Source organism: Capsicum annuum, chromosome 8, assembly GCF_002878395.1.
Source record: "Capsicum annuum cultivar UCD-10X-F1 chromosome 8, UCD10Xv1.1, whole genome shotgun sequence".
In the NCBI taxonomy this organism is placed as follows: Eukaryota; Viridiplantae; Streptophyta; class Magnoliopsida; order Solanales; family Solanaceae; genus Capsicum; species Capsicum annuum.
The window spans coordinates 131,975,721-131,994,083 of record NC_061118.1 but is presented as its reverse complement, the minus strand read 5'-3'; the positions used below and the strand labels follow the sequence as shown (position 1 = coordinate 131,994,083).

At 35.3% G+C, this 18,363-nt stretch overlaps 1 protein-coding gene across 1 annotated transcript in view; it reads right to left on the bottom strand.

Annotated features, from left to right (window-relative positions):
* The window catches only part of LOC124886643, a 41,316-nt gene extending 24,870 nt beyond the window's left edge, over window positions 1–16,446 (bottom strand). Inside the window, exons 1-4 of the mRNA XM_047395518.1 lie at window positions 16,291–16,446; window positions 14,034–15,164; window positions 13,789–13,938; window positions 12,662–12,964 (exon numbers count right to left, since the gene is read on the bottom strand). Of these exons, the coding sequence (XP_047251474.1) occupies window positions 12,662–12,964; window positions 13,789–13,938; window positions 14,034–14,456 (876 nt within the window). The 5' untranslated portion in view covers window positions 14,457–15,164; window positions 16,291–16,446. The remainder of the gene's footprint in view (window positions 1–12,661; window positions 12,965–13,788; window positions 13,939–14,033; window positions 15,165–16,290) is intronic.
* Between the last annotated feature and the right edge of the window lie 1,917 nt (window positions 16,447–18,363).

The window sequence follows — 18,363 nt, the reverse complement described above, 5'->3', positions numbered from 1 at the left end:
ATGATTTTTTTAGGTTGATTCATGACCAGGAATGTCAGTGTGTCTTTCCGAACAAGTTTTGGATTTTTCAGATTTCGTTTGATCACATTTGAAAGTTCAAACCAGTGGATCGACACGATCTCGACGCGCAGCGTCAACCATCATGTCTATGAATATTTTTCTCCAGCTCTCAGTTCAAATTTCAAAGAATCGATGTGGACTCGATGCAGCGCATTGGCCATCGCATCAATGACAACGACGCGGTGCATCGTTTGTGCATCGCTAGGTCAGTTTTTAGTCATTAAAAAGTCACATCCTCAAGGGTAATTGGGTCTTTTTTCCACGTTTATTATCCCCAAAACATGAAATTAAACCCTTTTAATAGCAAAAACTATTCATTTTTCACGAGTTGCTCTTAAGAAAAACCTTAGGAGATTTCAAATTCAATTAAAGGCTCAAGAACTTACCATCAATCATTTAGAATTTAATTGTTAAGGTATGTCAAGTATTCATCCAAGGGTCCCTTCCACCCTTGGAGTCCAAGAAACTCTTTTAAACTTAAGTAAATTGATTTCATGATTTCCATGATTTGGATTCAATTGTATTCATGATTATAATGTTGATTGGGTTACTATTCCATGATTAAGCCCAAGATTTATGTAAAAACAATTATTATGTATATAGTATCATGTGAATTCATGTTAAAGCCTTGAAATTGTGATGCTCATGCGTTGATTAGTACTATGTGCATATACAATGCCTTCCAAGTGTTTGATGAGTTATCCATGTGAATTAAATAGTGAGATTATATCATGTTAGCATGTATACTAGTTCATGCCATTCAAGTGTTTGATAAAATGCCTCTATAGATGCATTATGAACAAGTGTGCATTTCTAAGCTATGCAAGGTCATGTGATGCTTTACTTTTCATGTTATCGAGTCTTGGGGGTATTTAATACCCGATAATTTAGCTGTTTATCTAGAGCCAGTGTCAGTTACAAAATAATCTCAGTCATGTCACAATAGTAGTACTCTCAGTCAGTTACAGAACTCAGGAAAAACTTAGTAGACTCAATATCAATCCAGTCCAGTTCAATATTCAGTTCAGACCTCAGTAAATTTAGTCAATTAATAGAATTCAATAGTATTTCATCAGTCAACAAAACTCAGTGAACTTAGTTCATTTTAGTTAGATAGTATGATCAGTAATAGTTTAGTCCATCCTAGTACAGTTTAGAATTCAGTCTAGTGTCTATTTAGTTGGGAGTAGGATTTAGCACCGAGTGAACCCAAGGCTGGGGACTCACCTGCCAGTAGAGGGTGTGATCCTTAGAAGCAGTCCTTGTGTTCTAAAACAACGTAACCAATGTAGGTTAAGACATCAACCTGCCAGTTGAGAGTTGATGATGTGTCCTACCTGCTAGTTGAGGGCACCACCGTTCTCATTTAGAGAACCTGCCAGATGAGGGTGACTCAACTTGTATTTACCCATGGCATGGTACTGACACCCTTCAAGCTGGGTTTATAGGTTGGACCCCAATCTATTCAGGAAGGGGCATGTCGGTTAGATGATTACCTCTCATGGTCTCAATTTCAGATTTAGTCTCAGTATAGAACTCAGTTCAGTTCTACAGATTTAGGACTGTCAGATACAGTCACTCAGCTCAATATAAAACTCAGACCAGCATTTCAAAAATCAGGACTATAAGATACAGTCACTCAGCTCAATATAAAACTCAGACCAGCATTTCAAAAATAAGGACTATCAGATACAGTCACTCAATTATCAGATATACAATATCAGTAAACTCAGATATTAGTAAATCAGTAATTCAGAACTCAGTATCCAGTGTTATCATAATCTCAGTTATAGTTTATGTATTCATGCATGTACTCTCACTCAGTTATATTCATGTCATTCATTTAGTATTGTTCATGCATATGAAACCATGCATCTCATTCTACCTCACATAGCATACCAGTACATTCAAAGTACTGATGCATACCTTTTTTTTATGCTATGATATCTTATATTATAGGTTCAGATGCACGGGATCCCAATCATACTTAGCAGCCTGATTTATCAGCAGCAGATTTAGTGGTGAGTCTTCATAGTTTGAGGATAGACTTATTATTTCAGTATTTTGGTATCTCAGTTTATCAATTTTCAATAATTGGGGTTAGTTAGGGGCTTGTCCCATCAAATCCATGTTCAGACAGTAGAGGCTTTTTAGACTAAAGTATTTCAGACAGATGTATCAGTATTCAGTTTTTAGTATTTAGTATTTACTTTCCGTTTGAACCTTATGGAAAGTTTTTGCCTAATTTCTGCATAATTACAATATTATTATTTAGTTATTGCAGCAAGTACCAATCATGGGTTAGCTTGTGGTCCCTCGGGATTATGAGCATCGTGTAGCATTCGGGGTACATACTCGGGGCATTACAAACTTGGTATCAGAGCCTAAGGTTCAACAGAGTCCTAGGAAGTCTAAAAGCCACATCTAGTAGAGTCATATGCATGGGTGTGTAGCGCGCCACACTTATGGACAAGAGGTTATTAGATGCTTTAGGAAAAGTTTCCCTTTTTCAGTATTCATGTCGTGCGAGTGAGCATGAGCTCAAGTTAAACTCTCAGTCTAATTCATCTCTTCCTTATGCTTCCAGTACATTCCTTCCAGAAGTAATAAAAATTAGCTAGCCCCTCTACCCATTCAGGCAGATCCCCTAAATGAGCATGTCTTCCACTCTGGATTTAGAGCTACTTTTATTGCCTTAACTTATTGGTAGTAGCCCAGAACAATCAGCTTGCTACAATCCTATCTAGGCCTATGACTCAAGCTCCATAGAATAAGGAGAAGAGATATAGAAAAATAGGGAGAAAGAATAAGAGGGCCAGAACGCCAAGGCCAAAGAGTGGCCAAACAATTTCTCTCTGTCAGAAGTGTGACAAAAACCATTAGGGTGTTTGTAGAGATGGCAGTGAAGTTTATTTTAAATATGGAAAGCCAGGCTACAGAGTAAGATAGTGTCCTCAGGTGGGTTTGCAAAGTCGGCATAACCATCCCTCAGCTCAGTTCAATCGCCCAAATCAGTAGGGTGCCACTTCCAGTGCCACCAGTGGGCAACGTCCAAATAGACTCTATGCACTTCAGTCCCGACAGGATCAGAAAAGTTCTCCTGATATGGTCAATAGTACATTACAAGTTTATCATTTGCATGTTTATGCTTTGCTTGATCTAGGAGCTTCTTTCTCTTTTATAACTCCTTATATAGATATTGAATTCGGAGTCAGTCCCAAAAATTCCAGTAGAGCCTTTCTCAGTCTCTACCCCAATGGATAAATCTATCATAGCCCGATGGATATACAAGAACTGTCCGGTTATGGTATCTCAGAAAGTCACTTCAGTAGACTTAGTTAAATTAGAGATGACCAATTTTGATGCCATTCTCAGCATGGATTGGCTTCATTCCTACTATGCCTTAATTGACTGTAGAAATAGAATTGTCCAGTTTTAGTTCCCAAATGAGCATATCCTAGAGTGGAGGGGTAGTACTTCAGCACTTAGGGGTTAACTTGTTTCTTACCTTAGGGAAAGGAAAATGATATCTAAGGGATATGTCTACCATCTCATTTGAGTCCAGGACTTTAGATCAAAAACCCCTACTCTTAAGTCAGCATCAATAGCATATGAATCCGTAAACGTGTTTCTCGAAGATCTTCCTAGAGTTCCTCCTGAAAGGGAAATCAACTTCAGAATAGACCTTTTTCCAAATATCAGCCCATACCTAATACGCCATATAGAATGGCTCCAACAAAACTCAAAGAATTAAAAGTATAGTTGAAATATCTCCTATATAAGGGGTTCATCAGACCCAGTGTGTCCCCTTGGGGTGCACTGATTCTATTCATACATAAGAAAGACGGTTCTCTCAGAATGTGTATAGACTACCGTCAGCTAAATAAAGTAACGGTCAAGAACAAGTATCCACTTCCCAGAATTGATGACTTGTTTGACCAACTTCAGGGTGCTAGTTACTTTTCTAAGATAGACCTCAGATCAGGCTATCCATCAGCTCAGAGTCAGAGAATGTGACATTCTAAAAATAGCTTTCAAAACTCGGTATGGTCACTTTAAATTGTTAGTCATGTCATTTGATCTTACCAATTCCCTAACAATGTTCATGGGCTTGATAAACCCCATGTTCAAGTAGTACTTGGACATGTTTGTTATAGTCTACAAAGATGACACTCTTATCTATTCTCGTAATGAGGATGAACCCACTGATCATCTCAGAATTGTACTTTAGACTCTCAAAAACCATCAGTTATCATGGTATCTTATCTATTCATGTCTTACATGTCCGCTCTATGATAATAGCTTATATTTGTGCACATTAGCGAAAATCATGTACATTTATAGTTCCTAGTATAGGAGTTTCAGTTCACTAGTATTACGAATTATGTTTCATGAACACAAAAACTCTAGACTCAGGTCATGCAGCTCATGACTCATGTACTTATGTCATGCTTTAAACTATGCCCAATTCCCAAGACTCATGCTACACTCCTAATGGTCGGCTAAGTTCAGATTATGTCATGTATATCCTTAGTTTAGGTCTCTTGATAAATCCATGGTATTGCTATTTTGTTCCTCAAGCCTCAGTTAAGTGTCGAGTTTGACATAGTATTCATTCACGCTTCAGGTCCTCATATTTTAACCCTTTAGTGAACTCTCCTTATAAAATGATGTAGTAATGAGTAATTGCTTAGATAGGAGAGAGTAAATATTTCATGATAAGGAAAGATTTTTGCATACTTGTTTTACACGAGGCTGTAGTTATGAGAATAGGCCTAAATATCAAGGTAGTGTGCTAAGTAAATGTCTAGCAAAAAGTTGTATTTAGTTGTTGAAGAGAGAGAAATCAGAATTTTTCATGAGATAGTAAGTTGAGAAAATGCTGAGTGTAAGTGTCTATTCGGATCCTTGATTTATGTTAGTCTCTATCATGTAGTTATCAGAACTCAGTATTCAGTTCTAGTATAAGCTCAGTTACAGTCCCAGATGCAGTTTCATTTACAGTCTTAGTTATCGTCTTAGTTACAGTCTCAGTTCAGTAATCAGATCAGAAACTCAGTTCAGTTTCAGGTTTGCTTGACCATACCTTATAGTTATCAGTTATCAGTATTTTAGTACCTCAGTTTATAGAATATTTTAGAATTGTGTTATATGCTAGGTCTTACATTCTCAAATAATACAGTTTCACGAATTCAAGCTCAGTTATCTCCTGTTACACAGTCAGTCCTTACCTCATATGTATAATACTCTACAGTTCCAGTCCAGCTGTTCAAACTAAGTGCAATCTAATATACATGAACAAGTATTCAGCTATCAGCCATTTAGATAATTAGATAAGTTAGTATGTTTATGCATTTGTGCTTAGCACCCATGTGAATATTTTTAGTAGTCTTAGGTGATGTGTTGTACTAAGGTGGAGAGTATAGTTGAGAGAGTATTCAAGGGATATGTCTAAGCTTGAAAATTTATAGTTGTAGTGTATAAGGTTTAGTCACTTCATCTTAGATGATGTTTCGTAGGCCCTGACTCATATTACAGAATTTTAGCCAGGATGTGATTTTCTTATTTAGTTATTTTACTCAGCCATGCCAAGACTCCTTGCTCCCTAAAGCTACAATAACTCTATAGAAAGAGTGTCAAAGAAAGTCTCAAGTAGAATATATGTTTTCAGCATAAGTTAGTCCGCTAAAACATTAATTCAGTTTAGCAGTTAGGCGGACAATGTTTGTATGGGTTGGGTTTCCCATCCTTTCATCTAGTCTCACTATCCTAAGTCTCATAAATGTAACTATTCCAAGATCAAGCAACCATGTGGTTACAAGTTTAACTCAGTTTGGGTGTCATACCTTAATTTTAGATCCCCATATGCAGTCACGATTTAGTTCGTAGGTGCCTTGTGCATCATCTCAATTTTTCCTCAGTATCTCAGCTAAGTCTGCATTCTTCAGGGGATAATATATCCCAAGGAGGAGATGCACTATAATCCCCTAAGCTTTTATGACCCAAACCTTCCATCTTCTCCTCACATAACAAATCAAGTTTGGAGTAGTGGGTACTCATAGGTGGACCCTCAAGTTTCAATCTCAGCCGTAAGCCATGTATTCAGGGGCTCAGTTCAGTCCATGATATTCAATTTATGTATCACGTTTCAGTCTCAGTTATGTTCTCATGTTCCCATTTATGCATGTTTAGTAACTGATCTCAGGTTCATCAGTATTCTCAGCTTAAGGTAACAGTTTTCCTTAGATTGGCTTAGTCCATGTTCAGTTATAGTTATAAACTTGATATCCGTTACCGTTGCCCGAACAAGTTTTGGATTTTTTGAACTTCTTTTGGATCACATTTGAAAGCTCAAACCAGTGGATCGATGCGCCGCATCGCCAGTCGCATCGATGAATATTTTACTCCAGCTCCCAGTGCAAATTCTAGTGACCTGATGCGGACTTAATGCGGCACATTGGCCATCACATCGATGCCAATGATATGGCACGTCGATCTGTGCATTGCTAGGTCAGTTTTAAGTCATTAAAAAACTGCATCCTTAGGGGTAATTAGGTCTTTTTCCCACGTCTATCAGCCCCAAAACACAAAATTAAACCTTCTAAGAGCAAAAACTATTCATTCTTCACAAGTTGCTCTCAAGAACAAACCCTATGAAATTTCAAATTCAACTAAAGGCTTAAGAACTTACCGCTAATCTTTCATAATTTAATTGTTAAGGTATGTCAAGTGTTCATCCAAGGGTCCGTTCCACCCTTGGAGTCCAAGAAACTCTTTTAATCTTTAAGTAAATTGATTTTATGATTTCCATGATTTGGATTCAAGTGTATTCATGATTATAATATTGATTGGGTTTCTATTCCATGATTAAGTAAAAGATTTATGTAAAAACAATTATTATGTATGTAGTATCATGTGAATTCATGTTAAAGCCTTGAAATTATGATGCTTATGTGTTGATTAGTACTATGTGCAATACAATACCTTCCAAGTGTTTGATGAGTTATTCATGTGAATTAAATAGTGAGATTGTATCATATTAGAATGTATACTAGTTCATGCCATTCAAGTGTTTGATAAAATGCCTCTATAGATGCATTATGAACAAGTGTGCATTTCTATGTTATGCAAGGTCATGTGATGCTTTACTTTTCATGCTATCAATTCCTGGGGTATTTAATACCCGACAATTTAGTTGTTTACCTAGAGCCAGTTTCAGTTACGAAATAATCTCAGTCATGTCACAATTAGTAGTACTCTCAGTCAGTTACAGAACTCAGGAAAACTCAGTAGACTCAATATCAGTCCAGTCCAGTTCAGTATTCAGTTCAAACCTTAGTAAATTCAATCAGTTAATAGAATTCAGTAGTATTCCATTAGTCAATGGAACTCAGTGAAGTCAGTTTAGTTTAGTTAGATAGTACGATCAGTAACAGTTCAGTCTGGCCTAGTACAGTTTAGAATTTAGTCCAGTATCTATTCAGTTGGGAGTAGGATTCAGCATCGAGAGAACCCAAGGATGGGGACTCACCTGCCAGTAAAGGGTGTGATCCTTAGAAGTAGTCCTTGTGTTCCAGAACTACATAGCCAATGTTGGTTAAGACATCAACCTTCCAGTTGAGGGTTGATGAGGTATCCCACCTGCCAGTTGAGGGTACCACCGTTCTCATTCAGAGCACCTGCCAAATGAGGGTGACTCAGCTTGTCTTTACCTATGGCACGGTACTGACACCCTTCCAGCTGGGGTTATAGGTTGGACACTAATCTATTCAGAAAGGGGTATGTTGGTTAGATGATTACCTCTCACAGTCTCAGTTTTAGATTTAATCTCAATATAGAACTCAGTTCAGTTCTACAGATTTAGGACTGTTAGATACAGTCACTCAGCTCAATATAAAACTCAAACTAGCATTTCAAAAATTAGGACTATCAGATACAATCACTCAATTATCAGATACACAGTATCAGTAAACTAAGATATCAGTAATTCAGTAATTTAGAACTTATTATCCAGTGTTATCATGATCTCAGCTATAGTTTACGTATTCATGTATGCACTCTCACTCAGTTATATTCATGTCATTCAGTCAGTATTGTTCATGCATATGAACCCATGCATCTCAGCCTACCTCAATTAGCATACCAGTATATTCAAAGTACTGACGCATACCTTTCTTTTGTGCTATGATGTCTTATATCATAGGTTCAGATGCATGGGCTCCCGATCATACTTAGCAGCCCGATCTATCAGCACCAGACTTAGTGGTAAGTCCTTATAGTTTGAGGACAGACTTATTATTTTAGTATTTTAGTTTATCAGTTTTTTGTAGTCGGGGTTAGCTGGGGGCTTATCCTATCAACTCCTTGTTCAGACAGTAGAGGCTTTTTAGACTAGAGCATTTCAGAAAGATGTATCAGTATTCAGTATTTACTTTTAATTTGAACCTTATGGAAAGTTTCTGCCTAATTTCCATATAATTACAATATTATTATTTAGTTATTACAGCAGGCACCAGTCATGGGATAGCTTATGGTCCCTCAGGATTATGAGCACCGTGTAGCATCCTAGGTACAAACTTGGGGCATTACATATGTGTTACTTGATTCACCCAGGGACCACTAAGATGTATCGTGATTTACGGAAAGTCTATTGGTGGAGTGGGATGAAGAGAGACATAGCAGAGTTTGTGGCTAAGTGCTCCACATGCCAACAGGTTAAGATTGAGCATCAGAAGCCTAGTGGGTCTATACAGGAGTTCATTATTCCCACTTGGAAGTGGGAGGAAGTAAATATGGACTTTGAGATGGGTTTGTCTCATACTTGTCATCAACATGATTCGATTTGGGTCATTGTGGATAGGATGACCAAATCAGCCTATTTCTTGCCAGTTCATACCTCTTATTTAGTTGACGACTATGCCAATCTCTATATCAAAGAGTTGGTTAGGTTCCACGGTGTCCCATTGTCTATCATTTCAGATAGAGGTATGCAGTTCACCTCTTATTTTTGGAAAGCCTTCCAAAAGGGTCTTGGTACCCAAATTCACCTCAGTACAACCTTTCACCCTCATACAGATGATCAAGAAAAAAGGACCATTTAGACCTTAGAAGATATGTTGAGAGCATGTGTCATTGACTTTAAGGGCAGTTGAGATGACCACTTACCTTTGATTGAGTTCGCGTATAATAACAATTATCATTCCAGTATTCAGATGGCTCCGCTTGAGGCTCTTTATAAGAGGAGGTGTAGATTTCCCATTGGTCAGTTTGAAGTGAGTGAGGCCACAATAGTGGGGCCTGACTTGATGTTTGATGCTTTAGAGAAAATGCAGTTGATCAGAGAGGGGCTTAAGATAGCTCAAAGCTGATAGAAATCGTATGCAGATATAAGAAGGAAAGATCTCGAGTTTGGGATTGATGACTATGTGTATTTGAAAATCTCTCCCATGAAGGGGGTAAGGAGGTTTGGTAAAAGGGGGAAGTTTAGTCCCTGATATATTGGTCCTTATAGGATTCTCAGTCGTTTCGGCAAGGTAGCTTATGAGTTTGAGTTGCCTGTAGACTTAGCATCAGTGCACCCGATGTTTCACATCTCCTTGCTAAAGAAGTGCATTGGTAACCCATCAGTTGTAGTCCCTATAGAGAGTGTATATATTTAGAATAGTCTCTCTTATGAGGAACTCCCAGTCAAAGTCCTTGTTCATCAGATTCGCAGACTAAGGAACAAAGAAGTTTCTTTGGTCAAAGTTCTTTGGCGGAATCAATCCGTTGAGGAAGCTACTTGGGAAGCAGAAGAAGACATACGAACCAAGTACCTTCACCTCTTCTCTACAAACTTAGACTCAGCCTAAGGTAACAGTCTTCCTTATATTTACTTTATTCCATACTCAGTTGCAGCTGCATAGCATTCTCATTTTATTCATGCATTCATGAAATAGTTCAGTCAAGTGTCATGTCTCCAAAACTTAGTCATACTTCAGTCATGCATGCCATTGTAAGTACAGTTCCTCTCAGTTCAGTCAGTCTCATTTGAGGAAGAATGTTCCTAAGGGGGAGATATTGTAAGACCCCCTAAAAGTTCTAGTTCAATTCAGTCCCATATAGCTTGTAATGAGGGGTCCCAAACTTAGAAAAATTTAGCTAAGTGTTGAGACTTAGAATCATTTTAGCCTTCGTAATTGGATGATCTTATTTTTAATTCTTACGACCTTAGAATGTCAATTTTTTAGTTAATTCATGATCAGAAATGTCAATAGGTCTTCTTGGGTGAGTTTCAAAATTTTTAGATAAGTGTAAAGGCATGTTTGGAAGTCCAAAATAGTGGATGCATGCGATTAGCGTGCGATGCATACTCCAGTCCACCCCTTGGGAGCATACGTCGCACACTTCATTCCATAGCTCCAGAGCATGCGACGCACGCTCCAGTGCACGCCTCTGAATTTTTTAGATTTCAATTCCGCGTATTGAAGGGCAATAAGGTATTTTGTCCAACATCAAAATCATCCAAAACACATGATTTCATCCCCAAATAGCATAGACACATCATTATTCATATTTATCCTCTCAAGAACAACAACTCTCACGCAATCACCAAAAACTCTCACGAAATCAACAACCAAGGTATGTTAGGTATTCATCCTTGGGTTTTCTTTCACCTTGGAGTTCAAGAACCCTTTTAAACTACAATTTCATTGAATTCATGATCTATATATTTGAATTGGATTGTGTTCATGCATGTGTTGATGTTGGGTTTTCAATTTAAGGATTAATTGCAAGTGTCATAAATATAAAATAGTATGTATTTGATTGATATAATTCCCATGTCAAAACCCCTTGAATTGTGAAATGATTATTGTAGTCATGATGCATTAGTATGTTGTTCATGCCCAGTGTAAGGTTATGCCTCCTAAGTGTTTGATAAAATGCATAGGTGAAAAAATTATGCATTGTGATCTTTTAGTGATCTTAGTAATGAACTCATGTTATAACTACATATTTAAACTACTTCCATGCTAGAGCTATACATTGAAATTGTTTGATAGAATGTCCTTGTGGATTAAACAGTGTATTTATAACATGTTGGCATGCGTCTCTATTCATGTACAAGCTCACAACTTCCAAGTGTTTGACAAAATGTCTAAGTGATGCAATGTGAACAATTGACTATTGCCATGTTTTCAAGTATTGCTATGTTTTATTAGTATTGATGCTGTCGAGTCCTGGGGGTACTCAATACCTGAAATCTAGTTGTTTACTAGAACTGCAGTAGCTCAGAATAGTCTCAGTAACGTCACGAATAGTAGTACTAAGTACTCAGTCAGTTATAGAATTCAGTAAACTCAATCCAGTTCAGTTAGTCAATACGATCAGTAACAGTTCAGTCAAGCCTAGTACAACCTAGTGATTATTTCAGTATTTATTCAGTTGGGAGTAGGAATCAGCACCAAGCTAACCCAAGGATGGGGGCATTCCTGCCAACAGAGGTCTTGACCATTAGTAGCAATCCCTGTATTACAGAACTACGTAGCCAGCATAGGGTAAGACGTCCTCCTGTCAGAATAGGGTGGACGCAACTATACATATATAATTTATGAGTCTTCCTTCCAGACTAGGGTTGACCCAATATTATTAGTATCAATTGGCAAGGTGCTAACACCCTTCCAACAAGGTTTACAGGTTGGACCCCAACTCAGTTTATAATCGGGGTATGTCGGTTAGATAAACACTCGCACAGTTACAGTTACAGTTTCAGACTTAATATAAAACTCAGTTCAGTTCAACAGAATCAGGACTGTCAGAAATAGTCACCCAGTTATCAATAACTCAGTTATCAGTAATCTCAGATGTTAGTCATTCAGTTATCAGAACTCAGTATTCAGTTTCAATATGATCTCAGATACAGTATATGTATGTATATGCATAGTATTACATACTCAGTATTTACAGTAGTCTCAGTTATCCATATGCTCTCATTCAGTTATATTCATATCATTCAGTCAGTTATCATCTTATACATATAAACCCACGTATATCAGCCTACCTCACTTAGCATACCAGTATATTCCAAGTACTGGCACATATTTTTTCTCTTGCATTATGATGTCTCATATCATAGGTTTAGATACACGGGCTCCAGACCGTACTTAGCAGCTCAGGTTATTAGCACGATTACAGTGGTGAGTCCTCATATTTTGAGGACAGATTTATTATTTCATTAGTTCAGTACATTTAGCTGTTGGAGTTAGTTGGGGACTTGTCCCATCAGCTCCCTATTCAGACAGTTAGAGGCTTTCAGGCTACACTATTTTAGATGGATGTTCAGTTTTCTTTGCAGTATTACTATCAGTATTTAAGTATTTGCTTTTAATATTTGAGAACCTTATGGCATTTCAGTTACACTTCTGCATCATTTCGGTATTATTATTCAGTACTCATAGTAGGTATCAGTCATGGGTTAACTTATGGTCCTTCGGATTATAAGCACTGTGTGACATCCGGGGTACAGACTCGAGGCGTTACAGACATCATAGTAGTGCTCTAAAGCATCTACCCTAGTAGTTAACAATTTTATATTTTCATGACAAGGTTTATAAGAAGGCACCTCAATGGTGGATGGGGTTTCTTGAGGACGCGAAACATTCTCATTGATCAGAGATCTTCCTGCTCCAAAACCACCACTAAAACCACCAAGTCCACTAGTAACAAATGGAGAAAATCCTCCTCCTTCTCCAGCACCAACACCACTAGTACCTCTATCAACATTTGGAAAAGAACTTTCACCTCCATGACCAACAATACTACCACCTACACCAACTGCCCTTGAAGGGTTAAAATCCCCCTCAACAACTGTACAATCTCTTTTGATTGCCACAACACCATTCAAATATTTCTCACGCTTTTCAATCTTGTCATTTTAGTTAATTGCAAAGGCACAAACCTAGTGAGAAAATCCCTCTCTATCTTACTTGGTGTAGAACTTATCCAAGGATGCACAATCTACACGTAAAAAAATAATATTAAAATATGATAACACAAAGCATATAATCCCACAAGAATATTTCAGAAAATTATCAAAGGCAACATATCTGTCAGACAACATTTTCTATGGAGTTTTGTTCTTTTTTTTAACGTGGATGGGTAAATAGTTTGCATATTCATACCTGATTGATTATAATAGTAGTACCATAAAGTTGGTCTTATATTATTGTTCATTACACACATTATTGTCAGTCCTCTAAATGAATTTCAGTTTCGATAATTGTAAATTCACAAAGTTAATAAAGTTTAAGACAGAGCAAGCAGTTAATGATTCACAAAGAACAAGGGCTGCAAATATGAGAATTTAGCAACTGCTTCTGTTAAGACAAGCAGACTATACAGGAAGCTAAATGCGCAAACGATCAAACATTTTGTAAGTTCCTACTAGCAATGAAAGCTGACTTATATAGATGCAACCAATATACTAGACCAAAAAAAGTTGTTACCTAACAATCTGAAGACATTAAAAAGGACTGATATCAATATTGATTTCTATATACAAAAGTAGAAGGAAAATAAAGAAGGGTCACTGAAACAACATTTCATAAAGTCGGCATCTTTGTCGAAAATAGTATATATTTAAAGGTAGCAGTAACAACACTGGGAAAAATTAAGGTGTATATTGAAAAAAAATATGACAAAGAAAAGAATGATAGCAACACGAAAATAAAAATATAAGATGATGCTTACCAAGTCTTTGGGGGGGTCAAACAACTCATTAATCTCAACAGATACGTTATTAGTCGCTGAAAGCCATCTAAGAATTCTCGGTGAAGACATTTCTTCTGAAAAAATCTTGAATTTTTTTCGGAGGGGAGGAATAGCCTCAAATGCCCAACACTACATAAAATAAAGATTTTAAGAGAGATAGCTCAGAATAATGAATGGACCCAAAAATAATTAAAAAAAGAAACATGGAAAAAAATAAAATTTACCATGAAAGCCCATGGAAAGCCATAAAGATTGGAGGTTTTCACATTTGGATTAACCGTTTTCAATAGGTACTCAATTGTAAGACTATAACTTACACGCCCCCATGAATGGACAGAAAATGCATCTCTATCAGCTGAGAGCAAAACCCATTCAGACGGAAGTTTCGTGTTCAAATCTTTTGCACAAAGAAAATTGTGCACAAAATAGAGCAAGCACAATGACTTCTTTACACTTTCACGAACATCCTCAGATTTGATGTGATCAATCAACTCCTTCTCTTTGCAAGTCTTTCCCACCAAATCAATAATTTGTAGTCTCCTTCTCAATGTCTTAGTTGATATTTTTTCTTCCTCATACACAACTGGTAAATGACAATTCAAGCCAATAATGATCACAAACTCTCTCATACCAAACCAAATCGGCATGCCACAATAGTTTATTCAAACTTCCTCTTTTCTATGACTTATAATTTTACGTTTAAGAAGTTGGTAAACTAAATTCATTTGAAATCTTATATTGATATTATTAGGTAGGTATAAGTACTTTCCGAAAATCAAGATTTAAAGAACTTCGTCAATTTTTTATCTTCTAAAATCTTTCTAAACTCAGAAAAAGACTTACCCAACCAAGACTTAACATTAACAGAGCCTATCAAACTTAGATACCTTTCAATCAGTGTCTCAAAGCTGTAATCTAAATACCTAATAGGCTTGGCAAGTGAGATATTAGGTGAAGGACTGTCCGGAGAGGACTCAAAAGTATGAGATTTCTCTTCCTCTAAGATAGGTTTATCGTGCCGGTGTTTCATTCTGTGTTCATCCTTGAATCCTCTATTTTCACCTTCTACATTTTCATTACTTTTGGATTTATCATTTTATTCATCTGCATTAGTGGAAGAAGCATTTGTTCCACTTATTTCTTCGTCTTTTTCTTTCGTAGACTTCTCCAACCTTGTGCTTCTTTCTTCTTCTATAGACTTCTCCAACCTAGTATTTCCATCTTCTCCAATATACTGCTCCAATCTTGTTCTTTCTTTTTTTTCTTTTTTTATTTGTCTTTGTTTACTATTTGCCTTCTTGTATTTTTAGGAGTAATAGCAATTGTTGCTCTTCTTTTTCTTGGAGCCATTGAATCTACACCACATGAAATAAAATAGAAATCATTAAATATTGTAACCAACAAAAACAAAAAAATAGGTAACATGAATAATTACAGTAAATTTGCAGTAAATGATACAGATAATACTAATAGATACTGTTAATTGGGAAATCCATCTTTAGAGCAAAATGATTAACATCTCTACTATTCTAGATCAGTTTCTCATCTTCAATTGATGATACTAATAGAATTTAGTGACTGTTCACTACATAGAATACAAAGATGCATTTTCGTTTTAAGACGCATTGTTTTGTAGATAACAAATTGGCTGCATAAAAAGAAGACCGTGAACACTTCAAAACTGAAATTACATATTTGCTTAACCTTACTAGATGAAAAGCCTGAAATAAATTTTCCTATTACTCTCTTAAAAAATTGAGGGATGGCCTTGGCTCAGCGGTAAGCTTGCTTACCGTAGTGTGCCAGGGTCGGAGGTTCGAAACGCCCCTCCAGCGAAGCTGGGGTAAGGGCGCGTAGGTCAGGCCCAGAGTGGTCCCCCCCCCCTCCCCGACACCTACGGAGTAGGTATGAACCGGGTCGTCCCTACTCTCTTAAAAATTACTAGAATGAAAATTGCTCGGAGTTCTATACTAAATCAAAATATCACACTTCACAAATCATAATAAAACTAGACTTAAAAATTCAATCTTTCTGCTAGTTAAACAAGTTTTTCAATTTCTCAACTCAAAAATTAGATGTTATTACATTTCACATTAAAATTACAGTTAAAGAATAAGTTTTTTTGTTAAGTGAGTTGACTCTTGAACTCACCCAACTCAAAACTTAGGCAAACATTATACTTTTACAACAATGTTACACCTAAAGATTCCATCTTTGTATCAATTGAACAATTTATTCAACAAATCTAAGAATTTAGGTTATTTTCAGGTTAATTGGAGTGGAAAATTAAAGATTTTAAACAAACTCAAAAGAGGGATTTTTATTAATTTTTTAATATAGTCTTGATTGACCATTTCAAAAAGAACAAACCCAAAAGAGGACACCACAAATCTCAAAAATCTAAATCCATTTTTTCAAAATCAACACATTCTTATAAATGAATGAAACCCACCATATTGAAAGTAAAGAAAATAGTTTTACCTTGGAGAATCGAACCCTAACTTAGAACGAAGATAGCGACGGAGATGGTGATGACAACACAAGAAGACGGAGATGGCGATGGAGGTGTTTGAGAGAACAGAGAGAGAACGTTGAGATGTTGTATCGTGTTTTCTCTCTGCTTTAGAGAGAGAAAGAATTTTGAACCCAATTCTGAAAAAATTGACAAATGACCCATGTTATTTTATTGTTCTTATTTTGTATTTTTTAAAAGTTTAAAAAGTTTTAAAAAATACATTTTAACCCCAATTTACCTTAATCACTAATTAAAAAAAATTGAATTGAATTGGTCAAACTTGTCACCAATTTTAATTTCGACACTTATTTGTCACCCTACACTCAATTTTCTCAAGTAAGAGAGAGGGGTAAAAATAAAAAAGAACGGAAAAAATCTTTTTGGCCACAATTTTGCGACAATAGTAAAATGTCTCATTCACACTATAAACCAGTTAGTTTTTAGACATTTTTCCCCTTTTCATCCTAAATTTAAATTTTTAACATTACTTATTTAATAATCATTTTCTAATACATTGAAAACTATCCCAATACATGAGAATGAACAATTTATGTATTCTATTTTAATTGGCAATTATATAATTAAATAATTGTCAAATACATAGTTAAGATGATTATTCGAGTTAATAATCAGTGATTAGTTAAGGTCCATTTAATGAACAACGGGCAACTCGTCCTACCTTAAGTTTTAGAAATGAATAATTTTTTAATTCACAATTACATAATTAAATAATTGTCAAATGTAGTAGAATGTGATTAAGAAAACAAAAAATAATTAGTATAAATTTATTTATTAATTGCTAGGTATAATTTTTTTTTTTACTTTTGAAGTTGTTTAATTTTAGTTCAACTTTTAAATATGTATAGTTTATACTTTGTACATATTTTGAGAAATTTAATTGAGTTATTTTATTTGTTTTTTTATGTAGTTTGATTTTATAATTTTTTTTTAATGAATATGAAAATTAGTGTACGGAAATAGAGTTTTAAAAGTGAATTCCCTAAATTGTCACCCAAGTTTTAAAAAATTTCCTTCAAGCATCACTTATGTTTCATTTAGGATCACAATATCACTCAACTATCACTTCTTTCCTCTAAAAATACTAAACACCTCAAAAAACTTCTTCTCTCTTAGTTGGCATGCCATGTCATTAAAACTTTTTTAAAAAAAATACTAAACTTATTTAACCCATTTAATCAAACTATAATTCTATTTACTTATTTTTTTGAAAAAATGCATTAGTTTATTAAAAAGAATTTCTTATACTTAAAATTTTTTTATCGATACTAAAACTTGACATATATTTTTTCAAAGGTTATTTTTCTGAATGGTCACTCACATTGTTTGAATTCCCTACAAAATTATTTTTATCTTTTTAGAGAAAATAATATGACTAAACTATCATTATTATCCTCGAAAAAAAAATATTTCACACGTCCCTTTCTCTTTTAATTGGTGGTCATGTCATTAAATTATTTTTTCAATAATAGAACTATTTAAATCATCAAACTTATTAGCCAAAATTATATTCTTATTATTTTATTTTAAAAAATTATATTAATTTATTAAGAAGAAATTTTCATGCTTAGAAAATTTTTATCATTACTTAAACTTTCAGGTTTTTCTAAAGTTATTTTCTTGGATTGTTATCAATGTTTCTGGAGTCACTTATAAAAAACACTTTTTCTTTTTGCTAAAACAATAATGTCACTCAGTTATTAATATTTTTCTAAAAAAACACTAAATACCTCAAAAGTTCCCTCCTCTTCTAAACAATATGCATGTGTAACCATTTTATTGCACCATAAAATTGTCAAAATACCCTTGGGGTATAAAAAATAAGTAATTTAATAAGGAACAAAAAAGTATTTATAAAAAATTACTACCATGTATAATTCAATTACAAAGGTCTAAATAAAAATATTATTAAGATAATACATGAGGACAAACTAATAAATATAAGAAAAAAGCAATATGCATGTCTAACCATTTTACTGCACCATAAAAATGAGGACAAAACTAATAAATATAAGGAAAAA